This window comes from Chelonoidis abingdonii, chromosome 1 (genome assembly GCF_003597395.2).
Source record: "Chelonoidis abingdonii isolate Lonesome George chromosome 1, CheloAbing_2.0, whole genome shotgun sequence".
Lineage (NCBI taxonomy): Eukaryota > Metazoa > Chordata > Testudines > Testudinidae > Chelonoidis > Chelonoidis abingdonii.
This window is the reverse complement of record NC_133769.1, coordinates 186,513,915-186,534,511: the sequence shown is the minus strand read 5'-3', so window position 1 is coordinate 186,534,511 and position 20,597 is coordinate 186,513,915. Positions and strand designations below refer to the sequence as shown.

The 20,597-nt window shown below is 43.1% G+C and overlaps 1 protein-coding gene across 1 annotated transcript in view; it reads right to left on the bottom strand.

Moving 5' to 3' along the window:
- Positions 1–20,597, bottom strand: part of ROBO1 (roundabout guidance receptor 1) — a 1,116,086-nt gene that overhangs the window by 65,913 nt on the left and 1,029,576 nt on the right. Inside the window, exons 18-19 of the mRNA XM_075073102.1 lie at positions 18,314–18,485; positions 3,351–3,548 (exon numbers count right to left, since the gene is read on the bottom strand). Of these exons, the coding sequence (XP_074929203.1) occupies positions 3,351–3,548; positions 18,314–18,485 (370 nt within the window). The remainder of the gene's footprint in view (positions 1–3,350; positions 3,549–18,313; positions 18,486–20,597) is intronic.

The following is a 20,597-nucleotide window of genomic DNA, read 5'->3' as shown; positions in this document are numbered from 1 at the left end:
ACGTAAGCAGCGACTGGTGGGATACCTTTTGTAAACACTCTCAGAGCAGATGAGAGGCGAAACAGCAGTGCCATGAACTGGAAATGGTGCCCACCCATCATAAAATGGAGGAATCATCTGTGACCTTGGAAGACAGAGATATGGAAATAGGCGTCCTTCAGATCGAGGGCAGGACGTAGCCCCAAGATACAGTCTCTAGCACTCAGCGGTCTGAGGTGACCTGCGACCAGGCAGCACAGTAGGGATGAAGATGGTTGAGGAAAGAATGAGCCAGATCTGGGGAGCTGACTGGGGCATCACTTTTGAGGGCACCCTCAAAAAGAGTGCTTCTGGCCCTCATGAGGCTTTGACGGGCTGCGCTGCACAGGAGAGTGGGAGGAGGAAGGGCAGTGATGACAAAAACTCGTGTCTCTATATCCCTTCTCCTTGCCTGCCCTGGTTGAGGCTGTGAAGGTCTCAGCGGCGGGGGTGGCCAGAACTGCTTCCTCGCTGATTGCAGCATGTGCAGACCCAGCGAGCGAAGTGACTCAAGTGTCAGTCTGTGCAGCCTCATGTCAGTTTGTCCTATGAAGAGACCATTCCCATCTAAGGGAAGATCCTGGATTGAGGCCTGCATCTCCTGGGACAGGCCAGCTGTCTGAAGCCAGGAGCTGCACTTCATGACCACAACTGATGAGAGCACTCTAGCTCCTGAATCAGCTGCATCCCACGCCATCTGGAGGGAGCACCTTGCAACCATCATATCCCCCCGCACAAGGGCCCCAAATTTCTGGGCCAAGTCCTGGGGCAGTGAGTCCTTGAACTTACGGAGGGAATCCCATAAGTTGAAGTGATACCACCCCAAGAGAGCCTGGTGGTTAGCCACCTGGAACTGAAGGCTGGCCATTGAATAAATCTTTCTCCCAAGAAGTCCAGCCTCTTGATTCTTGGGGGTTGAACTGGTTTGCCCATCTGTCCTTCTTGTTGGTGACTGAGATGACCAGTGAGCCCAAAGGAGGGTGAGTATAGAAATATTCATACCCTTTGGCTGGGACCAAATACTTTTTCTCGGCCCTCTTGGAGGTGGGAGGGATGGAAAAAGTTTGCCAAAGGGCTTTTGCTATTTTTAGGACCCCATTGTGTACTAGTAGCATAACACAGGTGGGAGTAGAGGCCAAGAGCACATTGAACAGGGTGTCTGCTTTTTTGGCCATCTCCTTCACTTCCAAGCCCAATTTCGTCATCAACCTAAGAAGCAGGGCCTGATGTTCTTTGAAATCGTCTGGTGGGCTGGTGCGGAAGGGACCCACCATCCCCTCATCTCAGGACAATGACTGGGTCACCAGGGGAACCCCTGAGGGGTCATCCCTCATGGGAAAAGAGGGTTTCAGGGTGGCCACCTGCTCTTCTACCCTGGCCTCCGAGTGTGCCACCCTCACCAAGCTCGGTGCTGCCAGTGCTGTTGGTTGCTGCTCTGAGATGGTGGCCAAGGAATGGACTGACTGAGGCATCAGCATCACAGGCATGCCCCATGAGCTCCAGTAGGGCCATTGTGCCAGTCACTGGCCTTATTGCCACGATGGCATCGCAGAGGTCGACGCAGCCTCAGGTGCCCACTTGCACCAGTGCTGTTGTGGTGAAGGGCTGAATTCCCTTTCTGAACCAGAGGAAACACTTTCCAGTGGCCATGGAGGGGCTGTTGAAGCTTGCATCTCACGGCTAACCATTGCTGCATGAGATCAGTGCCTCAAGTAGGAGGACCGGTGCTGGGGCAGAGTGATCAGTACCATGATCGAGACTGCTCCCACTGCAGGGACCTACACTGAGGAGGCAGCTGGTGGGAGGATGATCGGCGCTGGTGATATGGTGACTGGTGACAGTGACTGGTGCCTTCCTCTAGGTGCCCATGTCAAGAGAGTGGAGACCGGGAGTCTGGTGCTCATGATGTAGGATGTCCTGCAGAAGACAGAGACCTGGGACGTGGAGACGGAAAGCGCTGTCTCATCTATGGAGACCAGCGTCATTCGCCTGCCCTCTGGGGGGTCTTTACAGTGGGCTTGCCCTCAACGAGAGCCTTTGTCATGACCTGCGACACACTTGGTGAACGTGGCACTGGTAGAGGCCTCTGCTCTCTATGCACCAGGAGAGCCTGGGAAGGCATCAGCACTGCCACCAGTCTGGGTCCCCTACCACTTCCTGGAGTCGGTGGCAGATCCCTCAGGGGACTAGGAGACCCCAGCAAGGGGGTGTCCTCATGCGGATCAGGTGCTGGATGTTGGCCCAAATTGGGTTCTTAGTCCTTCTTGCTCGGTGCTGGGGAGTCACTCTTCTTCAACCTCTTCTTCGGCACTGGTGACTGGGGGAGGTGCTGGGTGGAGCCTGGTGGTGAGGGTGTGCTTTGCACTGAGGCGAAGGTACTCGGGACAGAGTCTGGCCGGGAAGGCGTGGATGCTGGTGGACAGCAGCCTCCACGAGGAGGGCCCTCAAATGAATGTCTCACTCTTTCTGCGTTCTTGGATGAAAGTTCTTACAGATGCAACACTTCTCTTTCACAGCTACTATGGGGGTCACTAACAAAGCATAGGGCTGTTACAATCAGAGCAGGGTTTAAAACCCAGAGACAGTGGCATGCCTCACCTCAGGCGAAGTGGGGAATCGATCTCTAACTACATTACTTAACAACTACATATTAACTAAGTACTGTAAACAAACTATTTACAAAGCCTTAAGGCTAAAGGGTGAAATAGAAGAACCGTTAGCCCTTGTGAGACAAGGGAAAGGTTCTCCAACTAATCACCACTGGTGGTAAGAAGGAACTGAGAGGGCATAGGGCCGGCAGCACCTAATATACTGACACATGGGCATGGCACTCAAGAAGGTGCTATAGACTCAAGAAGGTGTTACGGATATCTCTAAGGTTATCTCCAATGGCCATGTATGTGGGCACATGCACACCTAGAATGGAACTGATATGAGCAAGCACTCAAAGAAGAATACTGAACTACCACCCAGTTGAATCTTTTTTCAGGTCAGCCATGTGGCACAGTGACAGGGCAGCAAGAGGAAACTTGCCCTGGTGCTACCCTATTCTGTAAACATATGGACAGCTGTCAGCACTAAATTCACCTATATATATTTAAAATGAAAAGCAAGCCTGAGTAGTTTGATTAAGGGTCTTAATAAAAAGTCACAAGTACTAAATTATCAAAATTTTCATATGTTCTCTCTTGGGGTATCTGATGCAAAGTCCACTTGATGATTCAATGGACAGACCCCAAGTATTCAATGGGCCTGAGATGAGCAAGATCTCTCCAATTAAAAAGCTGTAAAGGACAGTAAAGCAATTAACAAATCGAGTTGTAATACGGCACCTTTTCTGATACCAGCGTAAGTACTAGTGAGTCCATTTCGATTCTTTTGGTGGCGGTATAACCAGATGCTGAAGACCATAAGAATAATCCAACAGGCTGCACCAATGCCAGCAATGAAAGCTGGCTGTTTTACAACATCTGAAATCTGCTGGGCTAAGCTGACTTGGTCTTCTGGTGACACAGGGTTTCCATGGGAATCTAAAAAAGGAACCAAAAATCTCTGATTAATTTGGATGTGCAGCTGTAAAAACCAAATGTACTACTGTTATTACTGGGTAATAATAATTGTAGACAGTGATTTAAAAATATTGTGGCCCAGATTTTCAAACATGGGCACCCAAAGTTGGCCTTTTAAATCCATATTTAGACACCTAAATAAAATTGGCCTGATTTTCAGAGTTACTAAACTACACTACTATTACTTATTATTGTAGCACCTAGCAGACTTAGGCATAGACCAGGAACCCACTGTGTTAGGTGCTTTACAAACACAGAAGAAAAAGATGCTCCCTGCTCCAACTCCCGTTGACTTCAGCAGGACAGCGGGTTCTTAATGCTTCTGAAAATTAGGCCCCTTTTATTTAGGTGATTAAATATGGATTAAGAAGGCTGACTAAGTCCATGGTTTAAAATTTTTGTCCTATAATTTTTCATCATTTCTGCAATATACCGTAAATCAAATTATTTCAGATTAAATTTAAAAATAAAAGCCAACAAAACATTCACAAAAAAACTATGAAGGAATGTGTTGGAGCAGTCTGTTCCCAGAATTCTCCTAATGCTTAGAAACAAGCTACAGGAACACACACATACTTCTCCAGAAGTGAAAACCATAGAAGCATTACAAATTCAAAACACATTTATAGAAGGTGGATACTGAAGAGATGTTTTTTAAATTCAGCAGTTTCTGACAGTCGACTTGTATCTCATGTTACACAGTCTGTTTTTTTTCCTCAGAGTCTCATTTTGACCTCAGATCAAGACTGAAAATTCAACACTAGCTAAAGAAGTGAGTGAATAAAGTAACCTGATTCTACCAACTTAGCATGGCTAGACAAGCTAGTCTTTAAAATTATAGCTATGAGAAAGCAAAAAGAACTGTAGGAAAGGGAGATTAACTATCCCAAGAAAAGGCATAATAAAAAAAATAAAATAATCAAATAGGCCTTCCTAGTAGTGGAAAAAGCAGAACCCCTCCCCCAATCAACTACTCCAATTTAGAACTCAAAATGGAAACAAAGGACAGCTGAAAATATTTTCATTAATTGTTAAATGTATAAGAGTTTTCTTTTTTAATATACAGGGTATTTATTATTTTAACCTAAAACTTCATTTTTCTTTCCATATAGTATGTCTGTAAATACTTTCTAGTAACACTATTTCAGAATATTCTACCCACCAATATCCTATAATTGCATTGAGGTTGCTCAAAGAGAAGACATTTTGCTAGATTTTTAACATCTAGGTACACTGATTTTTAACAGTAAGAGGTGCTCTTGGGAAATTTGTGAGGTGAGAGATCTGTATTATTGCTCCCCAAATTGAGGGCAAGATTCTGAAACCTTCATTCACAATGAATAATACCTTACATCACTCAAACTGTGTAATACCTAACTCTTTGATCAGTCCTGTTGATTTCAGAGTAAATAGTCAAAGAGATAGGTACTACTCAATGTGAGTAAGATAGTAGAATCTGGTCCTGAGATTGGTCCTTTTAGGAGAGAGATGATGTTTCCTCAGGTGGCCTGATCAAATTCTGTTAATGCACACTAGCTAAGAGATGGAAACCAGTTCACTTAAAACACAACAGTATTAATGCTCTAAGCACTAACCAGTGAACATGTTAATACTCTTAATCATGACACCACACTTTTCTGCCCCTCCCCCAATAAGTATAAATATATATACTTAGTGACTGGATAGTGTAGTGGTTAAGAGCGCCGCCCTTTGATACGAGAGACCAGTGTTCAAATCCCGGTTGGTACCCAACTTTCCAGTAGGGGTCCTTGGGCAAAAGACCCCCTAACGCTTCACCTACCTACCTCAAATATGAGAGTGACACGAACTAGGAAGTCCATAGCTGGCTCAGACATCGCGCGGATTACAAGGTATGGCCCGATGTTGAGGAAACAGAATCAATCTGACGATAGTGGGCTATGGAACAAGACATTTGAGGCGAGCAAAGAACCTGGAATTGTGGGAATGCTAACTACGTAATAGGGATATATTGACATGGTATGGGGGGATGTGGAGACAAAAGACCTACATCCATTAGGAGAAGCAGCTTATTACCCAGCGTTAAACGTAGTAAATGAAGGCAGCTGCTTCGTTCACAGTGATAGACAACAACAGATGTACTCCAGACTCAAGAAACTGGAAGAATAAAAGTGGAATGTGCAGCCCATCACTGAAGCGAAACTTCTGCCACCCCCCATTGCAGAGCACAGCAGCTGGATATGAGGCATAAATAAGGAGAACTAATGCTAAGTCATCCTCAGAGACCCAGTTACTAAGGTCTGGGAGAAGTAGATCAGATGTCAAGTTAGATAATGCATAGACGCTCATTGACAATCCACACACATAATCAACAATGAAGGGTATAAACGCTACAGGCTTGTAATCTGGGATGCGTGGCTTACGGATCAAGAGAAAGTAATGTACCCCGGAAATAGGTTGGAGGATAAGATATAAGGCGACTGCGGAGAGAAGTTAGTCCGTGGTGAAGAACTACGAAAGGGTGAAATTGAAGATAAGACGTACTGCAAAAATACAAGGACCTGACTAATCTGAGCCTAGAGACTGTACAAAGCTCAGCAATAGACCGAAGGAGTACCTAGAGAAGAACAGAGGACAGTAAAGTGTCCTGTTCTCCCAGAGAACATCTCATGTGTAGCTCCCAAAATTCATGCAACAACATTAGCAGAAGCCACCAGAGCAGAAACGACGTACTGAAGAACATAGGAGAAAAGAGAAGATCATAAACTGAGTGAAGTGGCTGCAGACTGAAACAGAGCACGAGCAATCTCCAGAAACAGAAACAGCCGATGTAAGTAGAATAGAACATCAGCAGAGGTCAATGAACAGTGAAGTAGGACAGCACCTGGATCAGAATGATCAACCCACTCTGGTAAACAGAATAACAGCAGTGCATGAACGTCTAGCAGCACGTAGATGAACAGCTGTAGAGCAGGCTCCACCCAACTGGCTAACGCAAGGAAGACGGTGCTGATCATGAAAGACCGAACGGGAACAGAGACGGGCAATAACTTGCTCCAAACATGGAAAGTCAGGCATTCATTGCTGCCTAAGCTACAGGACCACTGGCAGTAATGAGCAGCTAGAAGGGCATTGGGACTGAACACAGAGGCTGAAAACACCAGTTGTGCGTCATTAGATAGAGAGTCGACTCCAAGATCAGGTACTAGACAACAATGAGCCCAGCCTGGAATTGAAAGGAAGCTAGAATCAAGCGCACGTGGATATGTGAATGTCTGGCGGCTATAATAAAGTAATCAGGACACTAAGGTGACCATTCCCCAAGAACCAGTGGCGACTATGAAGACACACTGGAAGTAACTCAAGGCAGCTTGCAACAAGTGGCCATCAAGTGTGCATATACAGTGATGCACTGTTCCGCTGCTGTTCTGCAATAGGTTTAAACCCCCTCAGCCAGATAATCACAGAGTGGATACGGTAAGGTTAGGAAGTGGAACTACTATCAGCACCTCTTACTGGATGACCATCAAGCTGTATTGCTAAGAATAGAGGACTTCGCACTCGCTAATCCTACCTGGCGGATTACAGTGAGGATATTCGGATGTCTATCGGACTGGAGAGGTTGGCGGAGGTAGTGAAGAGAGGGAAGAGTAGTCGCCTGATGGGGTGGAACAGAAGCGGCACATTAGCAGACATGCAGAAGCTACAAGTACCTTGCGCCCAGCAGTACATTGGAAACCAGATGAGAGGAGGCAAAAGACAGCAACATCCACGTATCACCAAAGGATAAGACTAGTCTGCAGAGCAGCTCCGGGGAAAGAACAAGATCCACGCATCAAAGATACGCCTGCCGAGTCATCAGTAGCCCTGCCGGTATAGTGAGCTGCCAAAGGAGGACATGGAGGGCTGGCCGATGTGGAAAACGGAGCTCCTCACAATGGCACGGAGGTTCCACCTCAAGACTGTATACCAGCGGAAAGAAGGCGGGCGTGGGCTTGGGAGCGTCAAAGCACCGTCCGGTGGAGAACCCGGAACATCCAGGAGTACATCAGTAAGATGGCCCCCAAAGTCGCTGCTGAGGAATGCTGAGGCAGCAGCAGACATGGAGGAGACCAAGCAGAAGAAGTTGCATGGCAAAGGACAGGCCTGCAGGATGTACACGATAGAGTAGCTGAGGTGGCTGACATTGGGAAATCCTACAGTGTGGCCGAAGGGTGGATCAAGAAGATGAGCACTGATCATAGCAAGCACAGGAACAGGCATGATGCACCAGATCCAATTTGAAGAGGGGTCTTACGCACACTAGAGAGGAACGGACAAGTGCAAGATGTGCAGGAGAGCTCAGGACAGTCAACATATGTGGCAGGATGTAGATCAGGCAGGAACAGCATACATGAAACGCAAACCCAAGTGGCTGCGATTGTGTATATGGAACATCTGCCACAGCGTATGGGCTAGACCTCCAAAGACCAGATGGAGATTCCACAGATAGGTGTGAGAGAATAGCAGGGCTAAGATTCTGTGGACTTCCAGATCCAGACGGAAGGCAGGTACTGGCAATTCAAGCCAGACATCGTGGTAATAGACAGAGCGAAAGACGCGGTTGGTGATAGACTATAGATGCCAAGTGACAGCAACATCTAGAAGAAGGAATATGAAGAGCTGGAGAATGTACGAGGGCTGAAGAGTGAAACTAGAGGGATGTGGACGTGAAGGCCAAATGGTCCATGTGGTAGGTAGCATCGGGGCTGTGACTCGCTAAGCTGGGTGAGTGCCTCCAACAGATCCCAGGAACAAAATCAGAAGCTCGTCTGTCCAGAAGAGTGCATGTAGGAACAGCTAAGATACTGCGCAGAACCCTCAAACTCCCAGGCCTCTGGTAGAGGACCCGAGGTTGAGGAAGACACATACCACCCATAGGGTGAGAGGGGAATTTTTTATTTTTTTTTTTATATATATAAAAGAAATACTGGCACTATAAACTACAGGGAAAATAAGCCATATTGTAAAAAAAAACAACAATTGCTCTGGGAAAGGGACACCTTTATAGACGGGAAAAGATTAAATTATTAATAGTTTTTTCCTTGGCTTTTTCTTCCACAGAATTTCAGATTTCATTTTACATGGCATCCAGGCTGAACTCCTATTTTCACAAGCAATCACTGCTTTTGACTGTTTGTTGACTGGAAGTTGTAACAAGCCCTTTTATCTTCTGTGATCCTAAGGGCACTCATAGTCTGAAAGTTCACCAGGCAGACCTATTCTTTTCTTTCTAATACACTCTTTGTGTCTGCTAGGTTTATAGATTTCATGGCTATTTGTGCAAGGTTAAATTGGGTTACTTCAGATTTTATGGAAACAGCCAAGTGAGGTTCCATGCAAGTGGCCAGATGGACTTCACTGTATAAAGTGTACTGTGACTAATGAATTAAAATTGCCACTCTATATCTCATCTTTTGTCTCACAGCAGCTGAGGCTGTATTAAGATATTGGAAACTGCAATATCATTCTAATTTCAAAACAACTAAATGTGCTTTTTTTAAAATGCTGTTATTATTTGAAATTGTTTTCTTTGACAGAAAAGTGAATTTTCATTGGAGACACTGTTCATCTATTGTTCTGCGGATATGAACATTTCTTTATTGTTTAAATATTTCTCTTTCGTACTTCTGATGAAGTAATTACAATAAGGAAAAAGTTACCTTATTTCCCCTTCCCCCCCCAAAAAAGAGTATTATAACCTAGAATCAATAAAAAGTATGAAGCCCTAAGCTGTGCATAAGGAGTCCGCAATGTAAATGATTCTGTAACTCAAACAACCATAGTGGTAGTATTTTTATACATATGTACAAATGTTAAGTGCATTATTCACACAGTGCATGTCTCATGTACAAAATACTCCATGAACCTTTATTTTTCTAATCACTCACATTATAATATGCAATTCAAGAACTAATTAGCATGCTTTTAGCGATATTATTCTGTTAGCCACTGGAAATACCTGTATACCATTACAGTAAATTGTTGTATTTAAAGTATCAAGGCTGAAATATATTATGCATGTGTGGACTGCTATATCTGCACAAAGCTTCATTTTTCATATATATATTTTACACATATACACAGATAATTTCTCTCTCTCTTACTGTTTAGCTTCAGTCATTAAACTGACTGACATACATATTATATATCTGTGTACACACACATATATGCCTATGTATACATACACAGACATATTTAATAATAGAATTTAATAATTTAATAATAGAAGCTAAGCTAACCACTAAGCTAAGCTAAACTTTAATTTAATAATAGAAGCTAACCTAACCGCTAATTTAAAGGGAAGCTGGCAGTGACCTATGTGTATATGTTGCTAACACTTTCCATTATTAAAGATTCTTGCAGCCTTTTATTGTTCTATCACTTTGTTGTTTGTGTCAGGCCTTTGAAATTAAGGGAGAAGGGAGAAAGACCTTGGGCTAGAAAAATGCCTTTTCTTTGTGCCATGAAAATCCAGTCAGGTTTAGCTGAGTCATAAACTGCTGAAAATCACCATATCACTGCTGCTGTTTCTGGTTTCTCCAGGTAAACGTTGGCAGCATGACAAAACAATAAGGAATTGTGAACATTCTAAGGCCAGGCTCACAATGCTGACAAAGCTGCAGAAGCACACACTGCACTGAGAGTACCTAGGAGCTGCTGGAGAAGGCTGACTACATCACTCCCTGGAACTGGCATATTTCCTGGCCCCAAGATAACAGACGTTCCATGCTGACAGTTAATGTAGTTAGGTCTGTTGTTCAAGTACTAGAAGTCTGTAGTGTCGTGTGGAAGGTTCAGGGTTTAAACGCTGACGATATAAGATACGAGGTTGTTACAACTGTACATAACAATTGCTTTCTGTCTTTGTCCTTTTCAAAGTAGACTAGTAAATTACATACAAAATACTATGCTAAAATAAAATTATTTAGGTTGCAAAACAAGAGTTACGAAATGCCAGAATCACAGTGACCCGTGCAAATGTGTCCATGTGTATGCATCAAGATACAGTCTTTAACGGTACAATGAGGCTCTATTCCACAGGACTCCTGCCTCATTCAGTGCATCAGACAGCTGGTCAAAGGGAAGTGGGAATTAAGGTTGCATGAGCAACCATAAATCTGGCATTTCCTAATTTCTGAGGGCTTGAGTTTGCAATAACTCTGCCCCCGCCCCCACACCCTCAATGTGGGTATATATAATGAAGAAAGACTATTATAGATTCATAGACTTTAAGGTCAGAAGGGACCAATATGATCATCTAGTCTGACCTCCTGCACAAAGCAGGCCACAGAATCCTACTCACCCACTTCTATAACAAACTCCTAACCTATGTCTGAGTTATTGAAGTCTTCAAATTGTGGTTTGAAGACCTCAAGCTGCAGAGAATCCACCAGCAAGTGACCCAGGCCCACGCTGCAGAGAAGCGAAAAAGCCTCCAGCGGCCTCTCCAACTCTGCCCCGAAGAAAAATTCCTCTGACCCCAAATATGCCTATTAAACCTGACGGCAAGACTCACCAGCAGCACAGAAAGAATTCTCTTCAGTAACTCAGATCCTCCCCATCTAACATCCATCACAGACCACTGGGCTACTACTTGCTGATAATCAAAGTCAATTGCAAAATTAAGCTATCCCATCATACCATCCCTTCCATAACTTATCAAGTTAGTCTTAAGCCAGGTATGTCTTTTGCCCCCACAACCCCCTTGGAAGGCTGTCCAGAACTTCACTCCTCTAATGGTTAGACAACCTTCGTCTAATTTCAAGTCTAAATATCCTAGTGTCCAGTTTATACCCGTTGTGCTTGTGTCTACATTGGTACTAAATTAAATAACTCTCCCTCCTAATTTAATCCTCTGATATATTATAAGACAAGCATATCCCCCTCACTTCTCTTGTTAGGCTAAACAAGCCAGCTTTCAGTCTCCTTTCATAAGGCGGTTTTCCATTCCTCGATCATCCTAGTAGCCCCGTCTCTGAGCTTTCCTTTGAATTCATCTTCTTAAACATGGACCGAATACTGCTAGCGAGTATTCAGTGAGGTCTCACAGTGCATATATGGTACTAACTTCTTACTTCTGCCGTGATGCACTTTAGCCTTCATTCTCATATCATGCTGTGATCAACATAATACTCCAAGGTCCTTCTTCTCCTCTGTTGCTTCCAACTGATGTGTCCCCATTTATAACTAAATTAGTATTAATCCTAAATGCATGACCTTGCAATTTCGCTATATAATTTATCCTATTACTATTACCAGTTTAACGGTCATCCAGATCTTCCTGTATGATATCCGGTCTTCTCTGTGTTAGCAATACCTCCACTTTGTGTCATCCGCAAATATTAGACACTCCCCTGTTTTGTGCTAGGTCAGTAATAAAATTAAATAAGATTGGTCCCAAAACTGATCCTGGCAACTCCACTAGTAACCTCCTTCCAGCCTGACAGTTCACGCCTTCAGTACGACCACGTTGGAGTCTTTGCTAACCAGTCCTATCCACCTTTCAATTATATCATCTCATCTCTTTCAATTTAACTAATAATTCCCCATGTGAACCATGTAAATCCTTAGTGAAGTTGAGGTAAATTAGATCTACTGCATTTCCTTTGTCTAAATAATCTGTCACTTCTCAAAGAAGGAGATCAGGTTGGTTGGCATGATCTACCTTTGTAAAACCAGTTGTAATTTTCCCAATTACAATTAACTCAATGTCCTTAACTACTTTCTCCTTCAAAAATTTTTCAAGACCTACATACTACAATGCAAAACTAACAAGCCTATATATCCGGATCACTTTTTTTCCCTTTCTTAAAGATAGAACTATTGACCAATTTCCACATACGTACACCCTAGTTTCCGATTCATTAAAAATTCTTGCTACTGGGCTTGCAATTTCATGTGCCAGTTCCTTTAATATTCTCGGATGAAGATTATCTGGGCCCTCCGATTTTGTCCCATTAAGCTGTTCAAGTTTGGCTTCTACCTCAGATGTGTTAATATCTACCTCCATATCCTCATTCCCATTTGTCATCCTTTCCATTATCCCTAAGCTCCTCACTTGCCTTATTAAAGACTGAGGCAAAGTATTTATTTAGATATTGGGCCATGCCTAGGTTATAAAAAAAGGTCAAATGGAGAAATGCAACTTTTAGGCTACAACTGTATAATGTACTGCATACAAGTGGAGTGCATTGCCCATGTGGAGCCTCATTGACATCAATAGGGCTTTGGGTGGGCAAAGCAGGCCACCTTTGAAAGTCTACTGCAGCCTGAAAAAGACACTATATTATGTTGGGCAGATTACTTGCAGTGGCTGACAGAAGAATATCCCTAAAGGCATCCCAATTAGTTCACAAATCACATCTCTTAATGTGAGTGATTAGAGTAATAAAGGTGCAATAAGAGTTTCTTGTATTTTGTACCCTTGAAACATTCACTGGTTAAAAAAAGCACTTAACATTTATAATTATTTTACAGAAACCTCTTAAGAAATAAGTGCATAAAATGTATTCACTCAGGTTAATATGTTTATTATGAGTAATATTAACTGCGTCCAAGACGCCTCATGTGAATAATACACTGGACAGAATGTGCTGTAGGATGTACTAGGTAATTTGCTATTCAAGCATCAGCAAACCAATGGAGTGTCAACATTTCAAAGCTGCCATCCATGGCACTCCATCACTGCACAGAAGCTATGGTAGAGATCAGTATCAAAGGGATTAATAGTTCTCTGGGGCAATGTTCTGTCGCCCTTGCATGAATGCAACTTACTTTTACCCCCATGCCCAGCCGAAGGTCCACATACTCATTTTTGGCACGAAAGAATTCAGAGCTCTGGTATGAAACTGCAGAAAAACCTGAGAGTCTCTGGATTAAGTTTAGAAGTGTGAGGAACAAGAGTGATGTCGTGGAGGGAGTCTGCTATAGACCACCAGACCAGTGGGATGAAGTGGACGAGGCTTTCTTCCAGCAACTAGCAGAAGTTACTAGATCACAGGCCCCGGTTCTCATGAGAGACTTTAATCACCCTGATATCTGCTGGGAGAGCAATAGAGTGGTGCAGACAATCCAGGAAGTTTTGGTAAAGTGTAGGGGACAATTTCTTGGTGCAGGTGCTGTAGGAACCAACTAAAGGCAGAGCTCTTCTCGACCTGCTGCTCACAAACAGGAACAAATTAGTAGGGGAAGAAAAGTGGATGGGAACCTGGGAGGCAGTGACCATGAGATGGTCAAGTTCAGGATTCTGACACAAGGAAGAAAGGAGAGCAGCAGAATACGGACCCTGGACTTCAGAAAAGCAGACTTTTGACTTCTCGGGAACTGTATGGGCAGGATTCCCCCAGGAGAATAACATGAGAGGAAAGAGTCCAGCAGAAGTGGCTGTATTTTAAAGATCCTTAGTTTGCAGGAAAACTCTGTTGTGTGTAGAAGAATAGTTTAAATACAGCAGCGAGACCGCTTTGCCTTAACCAGTTTAATTCCTTGCTGATCTTAAACACAAAAAAAAGCAGCTACACGAGTGGAGATTGGAACAAATGACAGGGAGGCGTAGTTAAAAAGTATTTGCTCAGGCACGCAGGGAGTGAAGCAGGAAGGCCAAATCACACTTGGAGTTGCAGCTATGCAGAGATGTTTAAGATAACAAGAAGGGGTTTCGTTCAGGTACGTCTAGCAACAAGAAGAAAGTCAAGGAAGTTGGGCCCTTACACTGAATGAGGGAGGCACCTAGTGACAGAGGCTATGATCCTCAATGCTTTCTTGCCTCTGTCTTCAACAAACAAGGTAGCTCCCAGACTTGGCTGCCATGGACAGCAACAGTATGGGAGAAGATGACTAGCCTCTGTGAAGAAAGAAGTGGTTTGACTATTTTAGGAAAAATGGCGAGGCACAAGTCCATGGGTCCGATGCGCTTGCATCCGAGGGTGCTAAAGGAGTTGGCGGATGTGATTGCAGAGCCATTGCATACTTTAAAACTCATGTGATTGGGGAAGATGCCGGCAGATTGGAAAAGGCTAATGTGTGCCCATCTTTAAAAAGAGGCAAGAACAAGGATCGGGAACTACCAGCCAGTTCAGCCTCACTAAGCCCTGGAAAAATCATGGAGCAGGTCCTCAAGGAATCAATTCGGAAGCACTCTAGAGACAGGAAAGTGATCAGGAACAGTCCATATGGATTCACCAAGGGCAAGTCCTGCCTGACTAACCTAACTGCCTTCTTATGAGGAGATAACGGGTCTGTGGATGAGGGGAAGCAGTGGATGTGTTCCTTTAGCAAAGCTTTTTGATACGGTTCTTCCACAGTATTCTTGCCGCAAATTAACTAGTATGGGTGGATGAATTGACTATTAGGTGGATTGAAAGCTAGCTAGTTATCATCGGGCTCTGCGGTATGATCAACAGGCTCCATGTCTAGTTGGCAAGGCCGGTTTAAGCAGATGTCTTCAGGGTCCGTACTGGAGCCATTTTGTTCAATATATTCATAATTGATTGGAGGCATGCATGACTGCACTCTCAGTGCAAGTTTTTGCGATGACACTAAACTGGAGCGTGGGTAGAACGCTGGAGGATAGGGAGTAGGATTACAAGAGGGACCTAGACAAATAGAGGATTGGCCAAAAGAACCTGATGAGTCAGCAAGGACAAGTGCAGAGTCTTGCCACTTTAGAAGAGATCCTTCCTCTTACAGCTAGGACCGAATGGCTAGGAGCAGTTCTGCAGAAAGGACCTAGGATTCAGTGGACAAGAAGCTGGATATGAGTCAATGGTGTGCCCTTGTTGCCAAGAAGGCTAACAGCATTTTGGGCTGTGTAAGTAAGGGCATTGCCAGCAGATCGATGGACGTGATCATTCCCCCTCTATTTGATATTGGTGAGGCCTCACCTGGAGTACTGTGTCCAGTTTTGGGCCACACACTACAAGAAGGATGTGGAAAAATTGTGAAGAGTCTAGTGGAGGGCAATAAAAATGATTAGGGAGCACATGACTTATGAGGAGAACATCAAAGCAAAATATTTAAGCTTCCTGACTCTAAGAAGGAAATATAGATTTCTCAAACTGGTGATTGCAGGATTGCAGTTCATCTAGCATACAGATACTGGAATCAGCAATTCCCCCCAAACATCCCATGAACAGCATCCTTACCCACCACCACATGCAGCTCCCATCCCCAAAATCCAAAAAGAAAAAAAAAGCCCTCTCCATCTAAATGAATGTATTGGTTTTGAAAGGTGCTAGACTGATCACATTAGCAAATTAAGTTTTGTATCCTCAAAACAGCTTCTGGAAAACAATGGTGCCATCTGTCCCTCACTGCTTCACTTCTTCTCTGGGAGCACATCGAAGAACCAAGGATGAGATTCTATGGTGAGCCTCTAAGAGGCACAAGCACAGAACTCAGTGTAAGATGAGGAAATTTTAAGCCACTTTACCACTCTCACAACCCTAGGCTACTTTGGCTGAAGAGTCTCCTTCGGGTAACTTATAGCCCTAGGGGCCTGTTTGAGTTATGGCAGCCCCTCCAGGATGCCCTATGGGCCACCGTACTGCTCAGAATCTCCACAGCACGGTCCCCACACATGCTTTCTGCTCCCAGGGCTTGCAAAGGAGTCCTCAGAAAGTAGCCATAGCTATCTTACACTGCATCTGTGCCAAGGGAATCCTTCCAACAGCTAGTTACAAGGCTGTTAAAGCCCTTTACATTGTTCTGGTCCCTTGACCTAGTGTAAAGTGGCAGTAGTAAGGCTGAGGATCTCACCACAGACTATATCTGACTCTGTATCGGGACAAAAAGGGGAGAGGGAGCTGAAGAAGGCACATCTCCCTCAGGTACTAGAAAAATCCTTTCTTTTAGGGAGCACAAAGTTTGCTTGAGGCCTGTACTTATAAGAGAGTGCTAACCTCCCCGAAAGGAGGCATATGAGAAAGAGGCTTTGTGCCACTTCCTTCATCACCAGCCAGCACAGTTTGTCAAGAGTTGGGCGCCTGGTGTACATTGTTAAAGGTCACAGCAAGGGATTCTCTGGTCAACACCTCTTCAGTGTCCCTAAAGGCAATGTGCTTACATCAGGCACAGTGTTTGAGAGACCTCCCACATAGGGTGTGTACTACCACATATTAACTGTAATGTTACCATCTGTCCACTAGGGATTGGACTAAGGTCCCCAAACACTGAGGCCACTAAACAGCAAATGATAACTTTTGTTTACTGTAGGTCTCAGACGAATCAGAAAAAATTATCTGGAGGAAAGAGGCTTTGGGCAACATTTTCAAAAATACCTAAGTGATTTAGGAGCTTAAGTCCCATTTTCAAACATGATTTAGGCACTTAGGAGCCTAAGTTCTATTTATTTTGTGCAGCACTAATCAATAGCCTTAGGAGAGGATTGTCAAAGACTGGGTGCCTGACTCCTAATGACTTTCAATAGGACATAGGCATCTAACGGCCCTTCCCCTTCTAGTGAAATGTTCATACCTGCCATTGCTGAAAGCAGGCTAGTGGCCCTGTTCAGTTCTGGTAAGGCAAATTGTCGACTATGTTCCTTTTCCAAATAAGCTAACTGGAAAGGCAAAGAAGGGAAGCTAAATAAATCATATTCTTGTAAAACTGGTGTTTATTTATGATTAATTTATTAGCAGAGGGATTAAGGAAAAATTCACTATCAAGCCTGCAGTTTCAGACATCAAGGCCTCTTCATTAAGCTGGTATCCATAACTCTTACAGTTTCAAGGTTTTCATAATATCAGCAGTGAAACAGAAACCCTGATTCTTGAGAATGGAAAATGGGCACAGAAAACAATATGCCAATGAGCACTTATAGGTACTACATTAATGAGTCATTGTTAAAAGTTCTACTATGCAATTTCTATTACAATCAATGGGCGTCACAAGCCCAAATTATAAGCAATTCTTTGAAAGTTCCCTTAATTTCAATGTCCACATGTAATTTTTTGGCATTGCAGCAATTGTTCACTCAGAATAGCGTCCTTTTTTCATCCTCAGTAACTATCTATTTTTAACTGTAAAATCACATAACTGGACAGGTCTTTTAATGATGGGAACGGAGAAGGGTAGAAGGCCAAAAGAAATATGGTGAGGTTCTATTTTGGTCTGATGGGACAGAGTACTGACCCTAATGACAGCATGTTTTGATTTCATCATGCTAACAAAGAGAAGCATCACTATATTCCAAGGCATTTTAAGTATTGTTCTGTAAACCAGCAGTAATCCCACATCACTTCCAGACATATTCATCTCCTATGGCCTCCAGTCTTAAGCCAGGTCAGAGGAATGCTTGGTGCAGATGACGTCACTGTTGCATCCCTTACCTTGATACTGGTAGGCCAGAATATGAATGCAGAAAACTTGGTGGCTCAGGTCTATCTTAAACTGCTGTGTTTTTCCTATGCCAATCTTAAGTATCAACCGCTTTGCAAAAATCAACAGCCAAAACCAATAATGAATTGTGACTTTTTGTTTTTAAAAAATGCGGCAGCCATTATACAGCAAACCTTTGAGAGATGCTGTTACAACACTGTCTTTAGAATCCAGCTCCAATACATGTCCAAAACCACAAATATTAGTCTCATTATTTTAAAATGCAAACAACACTCTGCATTCTGCCTGACTTGTAAATATTTCTGGATCCATAAAAGGGAAAATAAACACAGCACTGAATTTATAGGCAGATTTATCAGAAGACTTACCTAACTGGATAAACTGTGGCTCACTTTTCACTCCAGGTCCTGCCCCAGTACTTGCTGCTACTTCCACACTGTATCGAATACCAGGAACTAAGGAAGGGATGACTACAGAAAAGGTGGAACCATCTACTGTCTTGTTTATGTGGTATCTGCTTTCATTGCCCAGGCACCAAACCTGTAGGTAAATAAAATACATAGCACATGTGGGTGTTAAAAGTTAAAGCTAAAAGGATAGTTACATGATATGATATGGTCCTTTCTGCTGCATCAAGGGAGTGGAACTAAATTATTACTGTTATTTATTATTTGTATTGCAGTAGCACCTAGCAACCCCAGTCACAGGCTAGAGCACCGTGGTGCTAGGTGCTGTACAAACACAGAGCAAAAAGATGGTTCCTGCCCCAAAGAGTTTGCAATGTAAGCTAATTTGATAGATCCCTTCTAACCCTCTAACATATCAATCCGGGACATAAGCACTAATAATGCACTAGCGAGCATTGGTTGCACTCCACAAATAATGAGAGAGAAAATGAACCTTCAATCATTCAGTATGACTAAAACAAATGAATTAAATGTGATGGTATTTCCAACTCTTTTTTTCATGAATAATCGGTCAGGCTAGGTCTTGTTCACAGACATGTTTGAGGAAATTTGTATTCACGTGAATTCATACTTTTCCCTGAGGACAAGTATTCATGCAGGAAGCAATGAAAGTTATAATAAACCAAACAGGGATTGGGTGCAGGGACTGGGGCTGGTGCAGTGACATGCAATTTTTAACTAAGAGTTAGGTCACAATCATTGGATGAGAATGTGGCACGGGTAAAAGCTAGGGGGCTGAGACTCAATCTGGAGAAGACTCAGGTGATATTGGCTGGTTAGAGGGAAACAACTGGATAAGAAGGGATATAATGTTGCCCTCTCTGATTCAAGGGGCTTGCCCACCATTTGTGAGTAGATGCACAACCGAGGAGGCTGGGTGGACTCCCAGTTGGTATTTTAAAAGCAGGTAGTAAGTAGTGCCTACTGTTAGATCACCTATTTCTCAATCTGTATTGCCAGGAGGTTGCAATAATTACTTTTGTAATCTGAACTTGCAACTGTTTTTGTCACCTCCAGATCAAGCTATTGCAATGAGTTCTACATGCAGCTACACTTTCAATCTACCTCAAAATCAAAAATGGTGCAGAATTCAACAGCTTGTTTGTTATGAGGTAGGTCCTCCTAGGAACACATGACACTAGTACATTTGGATCCACACTGGCTACCTATTAAATACAGGGTACAATTTAAAGTTATAGGAAATGACCTATAAATGGTCTAAAACCTTGTTATCTGAAAGACCGCTTCGCTCTCCCTGTGTCATTCTTATGCATTTGAGATCAGCCTGAGCTGGAACCCAACCATAAGGGAAATTGGATCAACTAGCACAGCACTTTCTGTGAGGGGACCACCTCTCAGCTTTGAACTCACAAATATTCCTAGTACACTGGCCCTTGGGCATGCTGCAAGACACATTTCTTTGCCCTAGATGTAAGGGCTTCAGAAAGAATCTTGTGGGGAATTATAAAGAACTGGAAGATATTTTCAGTTGCTGGATTATTATATATGATTATTGTGGGAAAATAAGGGGTCAATGGAGTAATCCATTTTAATAAACTTAATTGTGAAATGTGTCAAGGAATGTTCAGAGCATATGATAAGCACTCATTTTTACAAATGAATACTAAATAAATGATATAATTTTTATTAGTGCCATTAAATTCTAGCCAATGATCCATAAAACCTGCAGAAAAGTTATAGAATGATCTTATAAAAATGATAACAGTGCATGTTTTAAAAAAGCTATTAATAAGTCAATATAGGGATTTGGAAAGGGAACAGTTATGCAGCCTTCACAAGAGCAGTTGCAACCCCTTGTGACACAACACACACACACACAGAATATATATCTATATAGCTTAACACCTCCCCCCAACCCACAAACAATCTGTATTTAACTAGCAAGAAGGAAGTGATACTAATGAATGAAAACTATGCTAGGCAATGGATAGTTAAGCAGAAAAATGTATACCATAATTTCTCACAATCTTTACATAGAAGTGATACAGTATACTATAATGATCCACTATATAATCTACATAGGGAAGTTTGAACAGATAAAAGATGTTTGTTAAGGAAACAAAAGGGAAGCTACTCCTGAACAGATGCATCATGGAAGAAAAAAAATGAAAAGCATTGTAAGCAGCCCTGTAACTTTATGCCAGAGATGAGACAGAATGAACTC